Here is a 16,047-nt window from a genome sequence, read left to right as displayed (position 1 = left end):
AATTGTACAAAAAATGATTGGTTAAACCCACAAGTGCATTTTTTATGACTACTATTCCTTTATATTGGCTTTGGGAATTTACAAATGCAGACATTGGATGAAAGGTTTAGCAATGGGAAACACTTTTGATAGATGGATAGTGCATTTTATATACAACCATATAGATCAGACCAGAATGAGGGATACATGAAGAGAAAAGAGGGACAGAGGGTCTTTGTTCTGAATAAGGGACAGTTTCTCAAAATCAGGGACAGTTGGGAGCTATGACATTACTATTCCCTTATATTGGCTTCTGATATATACAAATGCAACAATTTAGAAATCGGACGAAAGGTTTAGCACTTGGAAACACTTTTTGATAGCTAAGTAATGCATAGCTCCCAACTGTCCCTGATTTCGAGGGACTGTCCCTGATTTGGAGCAATGCCCCTTTGTCCCTCATTCCTCCTCATTTGTTCCTCATTTTGGTCTGATCTATATAGATGTATATAAAATGAACTTTTTATCTATCAAAAAGTGTTTTCCAGCACTAAACCTTTCATCTGATTTCTAAATTGCTGCATTTGTAAATTCCAAAAGCCAATATAAAGGAATACTAGTGGTAAAAAAAAGCAATTGTGGATTTAACCAATCTGTTTTTTGTGTGTAAAATTCTCCTTTAAGGGGGCATGGCAGGGGGTGTGTCTTATGCCTGCATACTTTTGCTGATAGGTGTCCCTCATTCCCATCTCAAAAAGTTGGGAGGTATGATAATGTATATGGTATACAGGCATATAATGTACATCTGATCAAAATGGGAGACAATGGGGGGGGGGGGCAGAGGGGCTTTGTTTCAAAAGAGGGACAGTCCTTCCAAATCAGGGACAGCCGGAAGGTATGGATTAGGCAGTGTATAGTGTATACCTCGCACCAAATTAATCAATTGAAGGACATAAATTAATACAAGCTGCTAATCCCCAAACTGAGTATAATACCTCTAGTTCTGGGAGAGACAGGGGCGGACTGACCATTTGGCTACTCGGGCACTGCCCGAGGGCCACGGGCCACTAGGGGGCCCCATCAGGGTTGCCAGCCTCAGTAAAACCAGGGACAGTATGTAAAAATCTGTGTTGTTTTTTTTTTTTTTTTTACATCTGTCTCTGAAATGTCCATTACTGACATCCTTTTGGTCTAAAAACCCTGAGATTATAGCTGCCCCAAATCTCCAGTACCTTCTGTGTATACTGTGTGTACATGTATGTGTATACTGTGTGATTGTATAATGTGTGTGTATACTGTGTGGCCCCATAATCTCTGATTGCCTGGGGGGGGGCATAATCTCCTATTGCCTGAGGGCCCCATAATCTCCTATTGCCCAGGGGCCCCATGAGTTGTCAGTCCGCCCCTGGGGAGAGAGTCAAGGTTCTCTTGTGGTGGTTTCCTATTGAGGCTCAAATTGACCTTTTTTTAATTAATGAGGTCAACACCACTTGGTAAGCAGACATCTATCTACAGAGCACGCTGGGTGTTTCAAGTAGCCAGTGAAGGTGGTCCTGTCTATACAGTGAAAGAAAACACTTTTCACATTGAACTTTGTATAGTCACATTGGCATACCTTCCAACTTTTTGAGAAGGGAGTGAGGGACACCTACCAGAAAAAGTATACAGACACAGGACACACCCCTTGCCACACCCCCTTAAAGGAGAATTGTACAAAAAAAACAAGATTGGTTAAACCCACAAGTGCTTTTTATACCACTACTATTCCTTTATATTGGCTTTTGGAATTTACAAATGCAGCGATTTAGAAATCAGATGAAAGGTTTAGCGCTGGGAAATACTTTTTGATAGATAAAAAGTGCATTTTATATTCAACTATATAGATCAGACCAAAATGAGGGACAAATGAGGAGGAAAGAGAGACAGGGGGACATTGCTCCAAATCAGGGACAGTCCCTCGAAATCAGGGACAGTTGGGAGGTATGCATTGGATGTTTATGTTTTTTTGGTTATACATATGATATGTATACATGGTGGCACCTCTGTACAATATTAAGTCACTTTTTTTTGTATATTGCGCAGGTATATTGATTTAGTGCACAGATTTTTTTAGTGGTACTGCCCAGTGTCCCTATCATATTTATTAATTCATTATTATTGTCATATATGGTTTCCCAAATGTTTATTCACTTTCTTTATTAGATTCAATCAATTTATCAATTTCTAATGGATTAGGCAGTGTCTGTGTTGTAATGCATTTGCTCTAGATGTATATTTGTCCCAGGGATTGAGCTGCATGATTTCACCAACTATTTCTATAAATCTGAATATTCTGTGTGATTTGTGATGCAAATAAGACAAGCAGATACAGCACTTTTTTACTATACTTCTCTGATCAGTGGCAGTTCCCTGTGTCGTCCTGTAGATGGCGGTAGGATGCCTTGCTCCTTTGTACACATGCTCTGGGAAGGCAAGGTGATCAGCTGTCATATGATAAAGCGTCTTCACATCTCCCATTCTCTCCCATTGTGTCGGGCTCATATGGCCCCCGGCATGGATCTGATGGCCCCGGGTCTTTTCTTTCTTATTGCTGCTGCCTTTACCTGCGTATCTGCAAGTAAGTCAATTATTTACTGTGTATCCAATATGTATAGATGTAGGTATTTCAAATACAGGCCACACAGCAAATCCTGTGTTTATTATGTAGACATGACACAGGGGGATCCAGCTGATCACTGTAATATATATTCTGTATATAATTCTATATATTTCTAATACCTTGCATTGTATACCAATCATAGACAAGAAATCAGTGTTTCCAAATGTATAGATGGCCATGGAACAGGAGAGCAGGCATTATTTATATAAGAATTCATTCATTTATAAACATATGATTTTTTTTTATATCAAATGTTCATGTTCTGGTATTATGTACCTCTCCCTAATTATTTTTTTCTAATTAAAAGAAATATATTAATTGAAGTATAATTGAAATTTTGAAATTTTTTATGCTGGGCAACTAATAGTGATTGCCCATTTCATGTCCCACCTGCTCATTTGTCTGTCCTCATAAGCACAGTTGACCTGCAGCGTCCATTGGCACCTTCAGAATTCTAGGAACCAATGAGAGTTGGGCCTCCGCAAGGATCTGAACCTATGTATATCATGGCGGAGAGCAAAATGTGCCGATCTGCCGCTCTGCACCCTTTTCTGACTTTGATTTAACCGACTTGGCCCCGGCAGGATTTCACCCTTTAATGACCAGGCCAGTTTTTTGCGTCGCTTTAACTGATAATTGCGCGGTCGTGTGACGTGGCACACAAACACAATTTATGTTCTTCCCCCCCCCCCCCCCCATAAATAGAGCTTTCTTTTGGTGGTATTTGCTCACCTCTGCAGTTTTTTATGTTTTGCTCTATAAACAAAAATAAAGTGACAATTTTGAAACAAAAACAATTTTTTACTTTTTGCTATAATAAATATCCCAAAAAATAAAATAAAAATCTCTTCATCGGTTTAGGTCAATATGTATTCTTCTACATATTTTTGGTTAAATAAAATCTCAATAAGCGTATATTGATTGCTTTGCGCAAACGAAATAGCGTCTACAAAATAAGGGATATATTTATGCTATTTTCATTATAATTTTTTTTTTATTACTAGTAATGGCGGTGATCAGCGATTTTTAGCGGAACTGCGACATTGCGGCGGACACTTTTTTTGGGACCATTGACATTCATACACCAATCAGAGCTAAAAATAGCCACTGATTACTGTATAAATGCCACTGGCAGGGAAGGGGTTAACATTAAGGGCAATCAAGGGGTTAAGTGTTCTCATAGGTGTGTACTAACTGTGGGGGGGATGAGACTGACTGGGAGTAGAGAAAGATCGCTGTTCCTGATTACTAACAGCAGATCTCTCTCTACTTCCCTGACAGAATGGGGATCTGTCTGTTTACATTGACAGATCCTCATTCTGGCTCTCTGAGGAGCGATCGCAGGACGCTGGCAGACATTGCGGCCATCGGCCACGTGCATTGGCTCCGACGTTGTGCATGTGCCCCCTATAGCTCTTAAAGAGGCCGCCTTACAGCTACGTGATTCGTGCAGCAGTGCCAACCTGCCGCCGTATAATGATGGCGGTTGGTCGGCAAGCAGGTAATAATAAGGCTTCATGCACATGGGGCGTAACTAAATACAGCTTTAGGCTGGGTTCACACTGCTGCGGGTGGGAGATCCGGATGTGATTCGCACCGCACTGCAGTGCAAATCACATCCGATCTCCGTAGCGATGCGAGTTCAGCCATACAGATAGTATGGCTGAACTCGCATCGCACCCGCCGCAAACTCGCACGGGACCCTTTTTTTGGTCAGCAGCAGAATCGGATCGCATGGGTGTTCACACCATGCGATCCGATTCCTGTGCGAGTCGGCAGATCGCACTGCGATATGCGGACGGATCTGGGGGTGTCATTAACATTTCATTGACACTCCCAGCAGTCCGCATAGGACAGTGTGAACTGCCGGAGGGAGGCATGCGATGCGGGAAAACGCTGCGGATTCGCGGCGTTCCCGCATCGCTATGGTGTTAACCCAGCCTTACAGGCGTTTGCCACTTTATTTATGTGTGTAGATCCACCTCTTTGTTAGCCTATGTGTTCACGCACACATAGGCGTTTACAAGTGTATTAGAAGAGGAGCATTTACAGGCAGAAAAAAAAAAACACACCACCAGTGTTCAGGTAAGGAGCCAAAAAGTAAAAAAATAAAAAAAAAATGGCAAGGGCGCTTAAACACATGTAAATGCACCTGATCACTAAATGCATTTAGTGTTTGAGCATTCATTCCAATGGCCAGAACTAATTCCATGGGCAGCACAGTAGTGTAGTGGGTAGCACTCTCATCTTAGCAGTAAAAAGGGTTGCTGGTTCGAATCCTTAGCAGTAAAAAGGGTCGTTGGTTTGAATCCCAACCACGACACTACTTGCCATGGGTTTCCTCTGGGTACTCCGGTTTCCTCCTACACTCCAAAGACATGCTGGTAGGTTAATTGGCTTCTGTCCAAAATTGGCCCTAGTATATTAATGTGAGTTGGGGACCTTGGATTGTGGGCTCCTTGGGTATGGGGACCAATGTGTGTGTGGTGTGCTGTATAAATTGACAGTGATATATGGGAACCTTAAATAAATTATATATAATGGAGGAGCATCTTGATGAGATGCAATATGCAGGGATAGGGACAATTGTGGACACTCACTCAGGTTGGACTGGCATCTTTATTCAACCTTATTAACTATGTAATTATTATTCTGACCAAATGGAATCCATAAACGTGGCTTTAGGCACATTTTTGAGCAGCTTTTCTCCTGCCAGGAAAAACGGAGTTCAGGGGATCTGAGCAAATGCTTAGTGTGCATGAGGCCTAAAGCAGCTCTGTAGCAGGGGTCTCCAATCTTTAAAAAAAAAGGGCCAATTTACTGTACTTGAGACTTCAGAGGGCCAAACATTGCCCAGTGGGAGTAAAACATGTCAGTGGATATAACCAATGCCCCATCATTGGTATTAGTGGGAGGAATAGTGCCCCATCCCTGGTATCAATGGGATGAACAGGGCCCCATTACTGGTGTCTATGGGAGGAAGAGTGCAAATAGCTGGTGTTAATTTGAGAAATAGTTCCTCGTATCAGTGGAGGAAATAGTGCCCCATCGTTCATGTCAATGGAAGGAATTATGTCCCATTGTTGGTGTCAGTGAGAGGAATTGTGACTTGTATCTGTGGGAGAAATAGTGCCCCAAGGGCTGAATAAAGGCAAGCAAAGGGCCACATTTAGCCCTTTGGCCACAGTTTGGAGACAACAGTTATAGAAGAATCTTTATATTTCAGTTTTATTGCAAAACAGAAACAACTACTCCACCACACCTTCTCCCATCCCCTGGCCCCCCACTCCTGGACTCCTAGGCTATGGGAGAAGAACTTCCCCCCACCTGAATTCTCCCTGGATATCAATGTTATGCATCCTAGGAGGCCCGAGTTCAGTCTCCGTCACACTGTACATACACATGTCATCAGGTGGGCAGCCAGTGGCAGCTGGTGCTCAAAATTTTTGGAGGGGCGCAAACAAACTGAAAAATACTGAAAAAAACTCACAAAAAGCCACTTGTGCCCATCAATTGCAGCCACCTGTGCCCATCATATCCAGCCACTTGTGCCCATCATATCCAGCTACTTGTGCCCATCATATGCAGCCACTTGTGCCCATCTTATGCTGCCACTTGTGTCCCATCAAATGCCGCCACTTGTGCCCATCATATGCAGCCACTTGAGCCCATCTTATGCCGCCACTTGTGCCCATCAAATGCTGCCACTATGACCCCCCGCCCGCTGTCTGCTCGCCACTTAGTGGTGGGTCAGGCAGCGGATTCTGCTAGGTGTACAAAAGGGGAGCCTGTGCCTTCAGCCAATCAGGTGATGGGTATTATACCCACGTTTCCTGAATGGCGGCGAGGCGGTTCAGTGTTAGAAAAGCAAATATTTGCTTTTCTAACAAATCTGGGTGGAATGCGAGCACAATTCTCTGCGCTCCAAGTCTTTTTTTAAGCCTATGGCTCTAATCAGGTGCTTCGCTGCTGGAATTCGGACGCCCGTCATCTGAAAAGGGGCCGGGTGCCTAAATAGGGGGTGGCAGAGGGGGTGGCCATGGATAGATTGATGCATGGGGGGGAGCAGTTACCCTGTTTTTAGAGGCACCCAGCTCCCACTTCCTCCCCTGCGCCGCAGCGCTGAAAGGAAGATCACCTCTCTCCCTTCCTTCCCTGCAATCTTCTGGGACATGTAACAGGTCCCAGAAGATTTCCCGGCCATTCACAGCGTGCAGCACATGCCCAGCTGTGAAGCCACAGCCGAGCGCCCACAATCAGAATGCCGGTAACGCAGAGAGGAGGGGGAGAGGAGCGAGACTTCCTGCACCCGCATAGCTGGACCGTGGGACAGGTGACTGATTATTAAAAGTCAGCAGATACACTTTTTGTAGCTGCTGACTTTTAAATGCGTGGAACTCCGCTTTAAAGTGGTGTACAGCAGCGGTCCCCAACCTCCCTGGCACCAGGGACCAGCCTTGCGGAAAAGACAATCTCTCTACCGACCGGGATAAGATAAGGGGGTTGAGGGAAGATTGTTGCCGCCTGTCACCTCAGGAGGGCGGGGTTGAAGACCTCTATCGTACAGCATCTTTGCAGGTCTGACAGGTAACGCAGGCCATAGACAATGCACATTTTTTTCCTGCATTCACATGTTGGAGGAAACAAATTTGCATGATTCCCTCATAAACACAGACAATGCTGACAGGGTAATCCCTTCTGCCGAGCAATTGTCTTCCTCTGCTGGGGGCGGGTGTGGGGAAGCCACCCCCACCTGTAGAAGACAACGATTATCTATAATGGCTATAGAAGAATTTTTGTACCCAAATTGATTGATAGATCAACTTGGTACATTCAGGCTACCCATTAATGGTTCGAATCTCTGCCAGGTTCCTGTTGAGTCAGCCGAGATTCAAATCGTCTATTGCCAGCCAGCACACCCAGTCAGATTATGGATGAAAATGTCTTACTTAATTTTATCTCTTTCCTGTAAAACGTTTGACCCTGCTAGGTGTTGATAGGCCATACAGCTGAGTTCCAGGGAAAACAAAAATTCCCTTCAAGTAGGATTCCCCCCTGCAATACTGTCAGAGACCATGAAATCAGACCGAGACAGAATTACAGTTAAATCACACTTGTTTAATAATAAAAGTAAAAAGAACCAACTTAGTCAAAACATAGCCAAAGTTCAGTAACTGGAATGGATAGTCAGCCAAGCCAGAAGTCAGGGCTCAATGTAGTGGAACAGCAAGCAGGATTTGGAGCCAAAAGGGATGTCAGCAAAGCCAGTTCCCCATGACTACTGCAAGCAAAGCACAAGGTTGCAGCATGGTGGTGTGGCATATGTAGGGTTAAAACTTAGCCTAAAGCATAGTACACACCAGTAGTTTTTTTTTTTTTTCGTTCAACCCAGCAGGGCTGCTACTGACACAATCCTTGCTACAGCTGCCAGGAACTCATGGAAATCTGACTGTATACTGAGTGACAACCCCTCGAACCCCCAGAACCCTCCCCATGCGACCCCCCCTACCATTAATGTTTCTTGGGTGCCTGGGACTCACATTGGTGGTGGGTAAAGGGGAGAGAGATCAGTGAATCTCCATTCTTCTCTAGCTAGTAAGAACTCAGTAACTACAAAGAAACAAAAACAGGAAGGTGCAAGCACCAAGTGCAGTGATGGCGAACCTTGGCACCCCAGATGTTTTGGAACTACATTTGTCATGATGCTCATGCACTCTGCAGTGTAGATGAGCATCATGGGAAATGTAGTTCCAAAACATCTGGGGTGCCAAGGTTCGCCATCACTGACCTAGTGCATTACCAAGAATAAATTATAGGAATATGTAAAACCTTCCAGTCCTGTCCTACTGTGGAGAACCCCTAAATGCTGGGAGTGACTGCTTTTTTCTAGTAAGAAGCGACATGTATTACATCACCATAAAGTTTAGTGAAAAAAAAATGTAAATATTAAAATTTAACTTTAGCACCTAAAAACTCCCTCAAAATTTGGAGCACCTCTGCTACCACGTAAATACGAGCATTAACACATGTGCTGGGGGCACCTACCTACAAAAAATTTCTGATATATATTATCTCTATATTTAAATTTGACAATATATTGCATTTGTGTGCACAAAAATTTACTTTAGTGTATAGATGAGAGATCACGCTGTCTCACTGTCTATGGCTTTATTTTTTAATTTATGACAACATCTACTTAAGTTACTCAACCATGTGATGGTACATATTAGCTTTTTCTCTGATGTCCTGTTTCAGTTCCTCATTTTCTGTATTTTTAGATAAATCCTACATCCTGATGATGACATCAGATGGTCCAATAACCTCAGGTGCCCTGGCTACTGTCAACGCCAGTTTGGGGATATCGAATGATGGCATGATTCTTATTGTGGACCCCAGACTTTATCATTTCCACTGGGTCTACTCTCCGCTACTGCTCAGCCACCACACAGAGAATGACACCAGTTCTGCCTTAACGCTGCAATGTAATAGACCAGGAACTTACCCGGTTTCAGTCTGGGTAACTGAGAGGAGTTGCCCCTCATGTGAGCCAATTGCTAGGAACACTACAGAACTCCAAGTGACAAGTAAGCTCCGTTGACTTATCAAAGAAGTGATTTTAACATTCCATCATACTGTTCTAGCTGGAGGAGCACTATCGTTGTCACTTACCATCAAGCTACTATTCCAGCCTCATGCATAAAAGTGTCTGAAGGGAGATAATTCCTTGTTGGTAGCAGCAAACAGTCTGTCTCTTCCTTTACTGGGTCTGTGTAGATCTGGGCTTTTCAAATCTAGCCAGCTGTAAGCCCTTGCACACACGGTCGGACATTCAGACGGAAAATGTCCAATCGGACCGCGTTGTCGGATAATCCGACCGTGTGTGGGCTCCATCTGACTTTTTCCGTCGGAATTTCCGACCAACAAAGTTTGAGAGCTGGATATAAAATTTTCTGACAACATGATCCGATCGTACTTTGTCCGATCGTTTGTAGAGAATTCCGATCGGACAAAGTGCCACGCATGCTCAGATCAAATTACGAGACCAAAGCTATTGGCTACTAGTCTGAACGTAGTCCCGTCGTAACGAACGAATGTCATCACGTTCCGAACGATCGGACTTTCCAACAACTTTGTTCGACCGTGTGTATGCAACACCAGTTTCGGACAAAATCCGTCAGAAAAAATCAGACGGGTTTTGTGGTCGGAATTTCCGACCGTGTGTACAAGGGCTTAGGATTTATCAGACCCACTGATGTAAAAGAGGACAATGGTGGGGACCCCAATGTAAGAGGGACACTAATGGGGACCTTAATGTAAGGGGAGCTCTAATTATTAATATTATAGCACCTACAGTTTGCACAGTGCTTTACAACGCGAGGGCTAACAGTACAGTTTAAATACAGTTCAATACAGGAGGAATCAGAGAGCCTTGCTCGTTACAGTCTAAAAGGGGTACAAGTATAAATGGGGTAGTAGCGCGCTGTCACCTAGTGATAAGAATAAATACTGTATAGCTTCTGCAGTCACTAGATGTGTTCTGACATCCACAGTAAGCCACCCGTTCACATTTGATGTGTCAAATCGCATGCCAAATCACAGCCTATTGCCAGCAATGGCACTGTACAAATAGGTGCGACGCCGACTTTGCGACGCCTCACTGATTTCCAAAAGCAGTTCCTGCACTACTTTTGTCTTTCAAATCGCCCTCTGAACTCGCCATGAAATGCGGATTTCAAACCCGCCTCCAATGCAAACGTACCCTAAATCAATATGAAATTATGTGATCGCGCTGCCTCAATAACAAAATAAGGTAATGATTGAAAAATGACAATAAATAACTAAAAATATAAACATTTCATATAGATAAAGTGCCAGTGCAAAGTATATATCTAACACACATATAAAATAATAAACGGGGCTATAAAAGACCACTTATAATTAAATTTGAATGATGAATCTTCTAATTAATTGTGCAATTGAAAAAGTCTCTATTCAGTAAAGTGCGTCACAAGAAAAAACATACAGTGGGGGTTATTTACGAAATCCAAATCCACTTTGCACTGCAAGTGCACTTGGAAGTGCAGTCGCCAGTGGCGGCCCGCCCATAGGGGGCGCCTGGGCGCCGCCCCTCCTCCCCCTAGGTGTAAAAAAAAAAAAAGGTAAAAAAAAAAAAAAAGGTAAAAAAAACGGGCCCTTTAAGACATTCAAAAAAAAAAAAAATGTCATTTAACAATTTAACATAGTGTACTGTGGCGCCGGTCACAGTGCACTATGAGAAGCGCCACGTCGATGCAATCACAAGATTGCATCCATGGCGCTTCATTTGCGGGTTAAAAACCCGCCTTGCGGCGCACTGCAGAACGCCGACTAGCTTCCGCCCATAAAATCACTGTGATTCTACGGGCGGGAGCATTGTCATTCTTAGGTAGGCAGGTCACTTCCGGCTTTCGGCTGCTTCACGAAACCCGGAAGTGACGTCGGCAGCTCCGTTCCTCAGCCCGAGCGGAGCTGCAAGACAGTGAGGCAAGAGGTGAGTCACCGCATAAAGGCTTTCTAGTTTCTACTTTGTTGAGAATGTTCATGCATTTAGCTGAATGAATGGAAAAAAAGCTTTCACAGCCAGAAAGGTTTCCCCAGGCCAGGCGACTTTTGCCGTGGCCAATCAGAGAATGAGCTCTGAAGGGGGAACTCCACGCCAAATTTCTGAAAAAAATTTTGGCGTGGGTTCCCCCCTCCGAGAGCATACCAGGCCCTTAGGTCTGGTATGGATTCCAAGGGGAACCCCCTACGCCGAAAAAACGGCGTGGGGGTCCCCCCAGATCCACACCAGACCCTTATCCGAGCACGCTACCCGGCCGGCCAGGAAAGGGGATGGGGACGAGCGGGCGCCCCCCCTCCTGAGCTGTACCAGGCCGCGTGCCCTCAACATGGGGCCCCCCCACCCCAAAGCACCTTGTCCCCATGTTGATGAGGACAAGGGCCTCTTCCCGACAACCCTGGCCGTTGGTTGTCGGGGTCTGCGGGCGGGGGGCTTATCGGAATCCGGGAGCCCCCTTTAATAAGGGGGCCCCGGATACCGGCCCCCCACCCTATGTGAATGAGTATGGGGTACAATGTACCCCTACCCATTCACCTGTGAAAAAAAAGTACAAAAAAAACACAACACAGGGTTAAAATATTTTATTGCACAGCTCCGGGGGTCTTCCGTCTTCGGGGGTCTTCTCGCCGGACTCCTCTGCTATCTTCTTGTAGCTCTTTTGCTAGCGGAGGAGCCCGGCTTTCTTCCTCGCCGCCGGCCTCTTCTTCCGACTTCGGGGGTCTTGTCCCCCTCTTCGGTTCTTCTGCCGGGCCACCGCGCCTTCTTATAGCTCTTTTACAGGCGGTGGCCCGGTCTTCTTCTTCTTCTTCTTCTTCTCCAGGAGATGTTGACTCGACGCTCTCTCCGGCCGGAATGCCAGGGACGCGCTGCGCTGCCACTTATATAGGGACAATGGGGCGGTGTCACATGGGTTGATGTCACATGGGTTGGTCACATGGGTTGATGTCACATGGTGACCCCGCCCCCTTACGATGTCACAGTCCCGGAGGATGCTGGGACTGTCGCCATGTGACATCAACCCTCCGCTAGCAAAAGAGCTACAAGAAGATAGCGGAGGAGTCCGGCGAGAAGACCCCCGGAGCTGTGCAATAAAATATTTTAACCCTGTGTTGTGTTTTTTTTGTACTTTTTTTTCACAGGTGAATGGGTAGGGGTACATTGTACCTCATACTCATTCACATAGGGTGGGGGGCCGGTATCCTTATTAAAGGGGGCTCCCGGATTCCGATAAGCCCCCCGCTCGCAGACCCCGACAACCAACGGCCAGGGTTGTCGGGAAGAGGCCCTTGTCCTCATCAACAAGGTGCTTTGGGGTGGGGGGGCCGCACGCCCCCCCTCCCCCAAGGCACCCCCCCATGTTGAGGGCACGCGGCCTGGTACGGCTCAGGAGGGGGGGGGGCGCCCGCTCGTCCCCACCCCCTTTCCTGGCCGGCCGGGCAGCGTGCTCGGATAAGGGTCTGGTGTGGATCTGGGGGGGGGCCCCCACGCCGTTTTTTCGGCGTAGGGGGTTCCCCTTGGAATCCATACCAGACCTAAGGGCCTGGTATGCTCTCGGAGGGGGGGACCCACGCCAATTTTTTTTTCAGATCACACAAGGGGCGTGGTTTATGAGAAGTGGGAGGGGCCAAAATGATGGGCGGGGTCATGATGGGCGGGGTCTGGCGCCCCCCCATCCAAAAACTTCACCAGCCGCCACTGGCAGTCGCTGTAAATCTGAGGGGTAGATCTGAAATGAGGGGAAGCTGATTTTATCATCCAATCATGTGCAAGCTAAAATGCTGTTTTTTATTTTCCTTGCATATCCCCCTCGGATCTACTCCTTTCGTAAATAGCCCCCAGTGTTTCACCAATTTCCAACTTGTGCTCCTTTCACCAGGTGAAGTGCAAGCTCACCTTCATTATAGACCCCAAAAGGGTCAACTAAGCATGTAGGCAGATCTATCTGATGGACCAGATACTGGACTTTTATAGCACTGTTTATTATTTTATAAGTGTGTTCACTGATATGCTTTGTACTGGCACTTTATCTATATGAAATTTTATATTTTTAGCTATTTATTGTAATTTTTCAGTCCTGACCTTATTTTGTTATAGAGGCAGCACAATCACATCATTTCATGTTAACCTAAAAGGGGGGGGGGCCATAATGTAAGAGGGGAATCTGATGAAAGGGGGATTTCGATGTAAGGGGCAGTCTGATTTAATGGGGACTTTAATGGAAACTTTTCCTAAGGGTTACCTTGTCATTGATTGTTGAAGTGGTGCTTCCTGTCCTAGCCACCGTGGGTATTCGCGTCAGATCCGGCAGCGAAGTGTCTCCTGGGGCGGCGCACTGACTCCTGGGAGCTATGAATCAATCTTGCCAGGAGTCAGTGTGGCTAGCCGCCACTAATTATCGCGATCTTCCGAAAGAGTAAGTGACATGATGACGCCAGGACATTGCCATCACAACGGGCTGTGCACTTCCGACGACGTTGTCGGAAGTGCCCGCCCATTGTGATGGCAACATTGGAAGCATTGCATTGCCGGGGATGGACGGTGCATGCTGGTAGCTCAGCATCACCGTATCCTGGAAGTGTCTGCTTGTGGGCTTCACGAGCCCACAGGCAAGATGAGAACTTCTAGGAATAAATTATATACCGGTAAGTTGCTTTTAGAGACGAAAACAGACATCAGGGGATATTATGCACCAAAAAAGTGAGTGGTATATTTTGATTACATGAACTTAGGAATTTAGGAAGAAAAAAAATGTATTATACGTTGGAACTTCGCTTTAGTTTGTTCATTCTTAAAACTGATTTTATTTCCAGCTGATGTAAACATTGTAAGATATATGATATGGCCCTCCTACTAAAAAGTTTGTATACCCCTGATGTAGGACCCCCAGGTCCTTTTCCATCCTAGATTCCCCAGAGGTTCACCCCCTAGTGAGTATATTGCATTCATATTTGTGCCACCCAAATGCATTATTTTAAAATTTTCTACATTAAACCTCAGCCATGTAGTTGCCCACCCCATTCATTTGTTCAGATCTTCTTGCAAGTTTTCCACATCCTGCGGAGAAATTATTGCCCTGCTTAGCTTTAAATACAGAGATTGAGCTGTTTACCCCATCCTCCAAGTCGTTTATGAACAAATTAAACAGGATTGGTTCCAGCACAGAACCCTGGGGGACTCCACTTCCCACCCCTGACCATTCCGAGTATACTCCATTTATCACCACCCTCTGAACTCGCCCTTGTAGCCAGTTTTCAATCCATGTACTCAACCTATGGTCCATGGCAACTGACCTTACTTTGTACAGTAAACGTTTATGGGGAACTGTGTCAAATGCTTTTGCAAAATCCAGATACACCACGTCTACAGGCCTTCCTTTATCTAAATGGCAGCTCACCTCCTCATAGAAGGTTAATAGATTGGTTTGGCAAGAACTGATGATTACTGCTAATGATGCTGTTTTTATTACTAAAATCTTGTATATAGTGCTTATCATCCCCTCCAAGAGCTTGCATACTATTGATGTTAGGCTTACTGGCCTGTAATTCCCAGGGATGTATTTTGGCCCTTTTTAAAATATTGGTGCTACATTGGAGAAAAGCCAATCAGCTGGTACCATTCCAGTCAGTAGACTGTCAGTAAAAATTAGGAACAATGATCTGACAATTACTTGACTGAGTTCCCTAAGTACCCTTGTGTGCAAGCCATCTGGTCCCGGTGATTTATTAATGTTAAGTTTCCCAAGTCTATTTTTAATTCTGTTCACTGTTAGCCATGAGGGTGCTTCTTGTGATGTGTCATGAGGACAAACACTGCAGTTTTGGTTACTGAAGCACCCCGGTTTCCTCGTGAAGACATAGGAGAAGAATAAATTCAATACCTTCGCCATCTCCCCATCCTTTGTAACCCAATGTCCTCCCTCATTCTTTATGGGACCAATATGGTTTGTCTTTCCTTTTTTACTGTTTATATACTTAAATAATTTATTGGGATTTTTTTGCTCTCCTCTGCTATGTGTCTTTCGTGTTCTATCTTAGCCACTGTAGTTGCACCCTTACATATCTTGTTGCATTCTTTGTAAAGTCTGAATGCTGATGATGATCCCTCAGCCTTGTATTTTTTGAAGGCCTTCTCCTTTGCTTTTATATGCATTTTTACATTGGAGTTAAGCCATCCAGTACTTTTGTTCGCTCCTTTTTAAATTTGCTTCCCAATGGAATGCACTGGCTAATGCCCTTATTTAATATGCCCTTAAAGCAAACCCATCTCTCCTCTGTGTTCTTTTTCTAAGATTTTATCTTCTAGCTAGGTTTGTAGTTTAGGGAAGTTGGCTCTTTTGAAATTCAGTGTCTTTGTGTTCCCCTTTTGTTTCCTATATGTGTGATTTATACTGAAGCCAATTAACCCATGATCGCGGTTTCCTAAATTGCACCATATTTCCATGTCCGTGATCAGGTCTGTATTGTTGGTAATCAGTAGATCTAGTAATGCCTTGTTTCTAGTTGGTGCGTCTACCCTCTGACCCATGAAATCGTCCTGCAAGACATTTAGAAACTGGTGAGTCTTAGACGAATGCGTGGTTCCCTCTGCCCAGTCTATGTCTGGATAATTAAAATACCCATTACCTCTTTTTGGCCTCCGGCCTCTTGATGCTCAGAATAGTTTGTTTGCTTTACATTGATTGTTTGTTATCTATTGTACGAGATATGGATACGCAGTTCACCCTTGTGCCTGCGTTTGTGGACATTTTTCTCTGTCTGTTGTAACTCATGCCTTACATCTTGATCTATATCTCTCTATATTTACTGATTTT

General features: G+C 44.9%; 1 protein-coding gene across 1 annotated transcript in view; it reads left to right on the top strand.

The window, feature by feature from the left end:
* The first annotated feature begins 2,409 nt into the window (after window positions 1-2,409).
* TMEM130 (transmembrane protein 130) overlaps window positions 2,410-16,047 on the top strand; it is a 79,346-nt gene continuing 65,708 nt past the window's right edge. Inside the window, exons 1-2 of the mRNA XM_077449046.1 lie at window positions 2,410-2,596; window positions 8,917-9,222. Coding sequence (XP_077305172.1) covers window positions 2,416-2,596; window positions 8,917-9,222 — 487 coding nt within the window. The 5' untranslated portion in view covers window positions 2,410-2,415. The remainder of the gene's footprint in view (window positions 2,597-8,916; window positions 9,223-16,047) is intronic.

Source organism: Lithobates pipiens, unplaced genomic scaffold, assembly GCF_037356315.1.
Source record: "Lithobates pipiens isolate NorthernLeopardFrog02 unplaced genomic scaffold, aLitPip1_a1.2 Scaffold_22, whole genome shotgun sequence".
Lineage (NCBI taxonomy): Eukaryota > Metazoa > Chordata > Amphibia > Anura > Ranidae > Lithobates > Lithobates pipiens.
The sequence above is the reverse complement of the archived record's forward strand: the minus strand, read 5'-3'. Positions and strand labels throughout refer to the sequence as shown.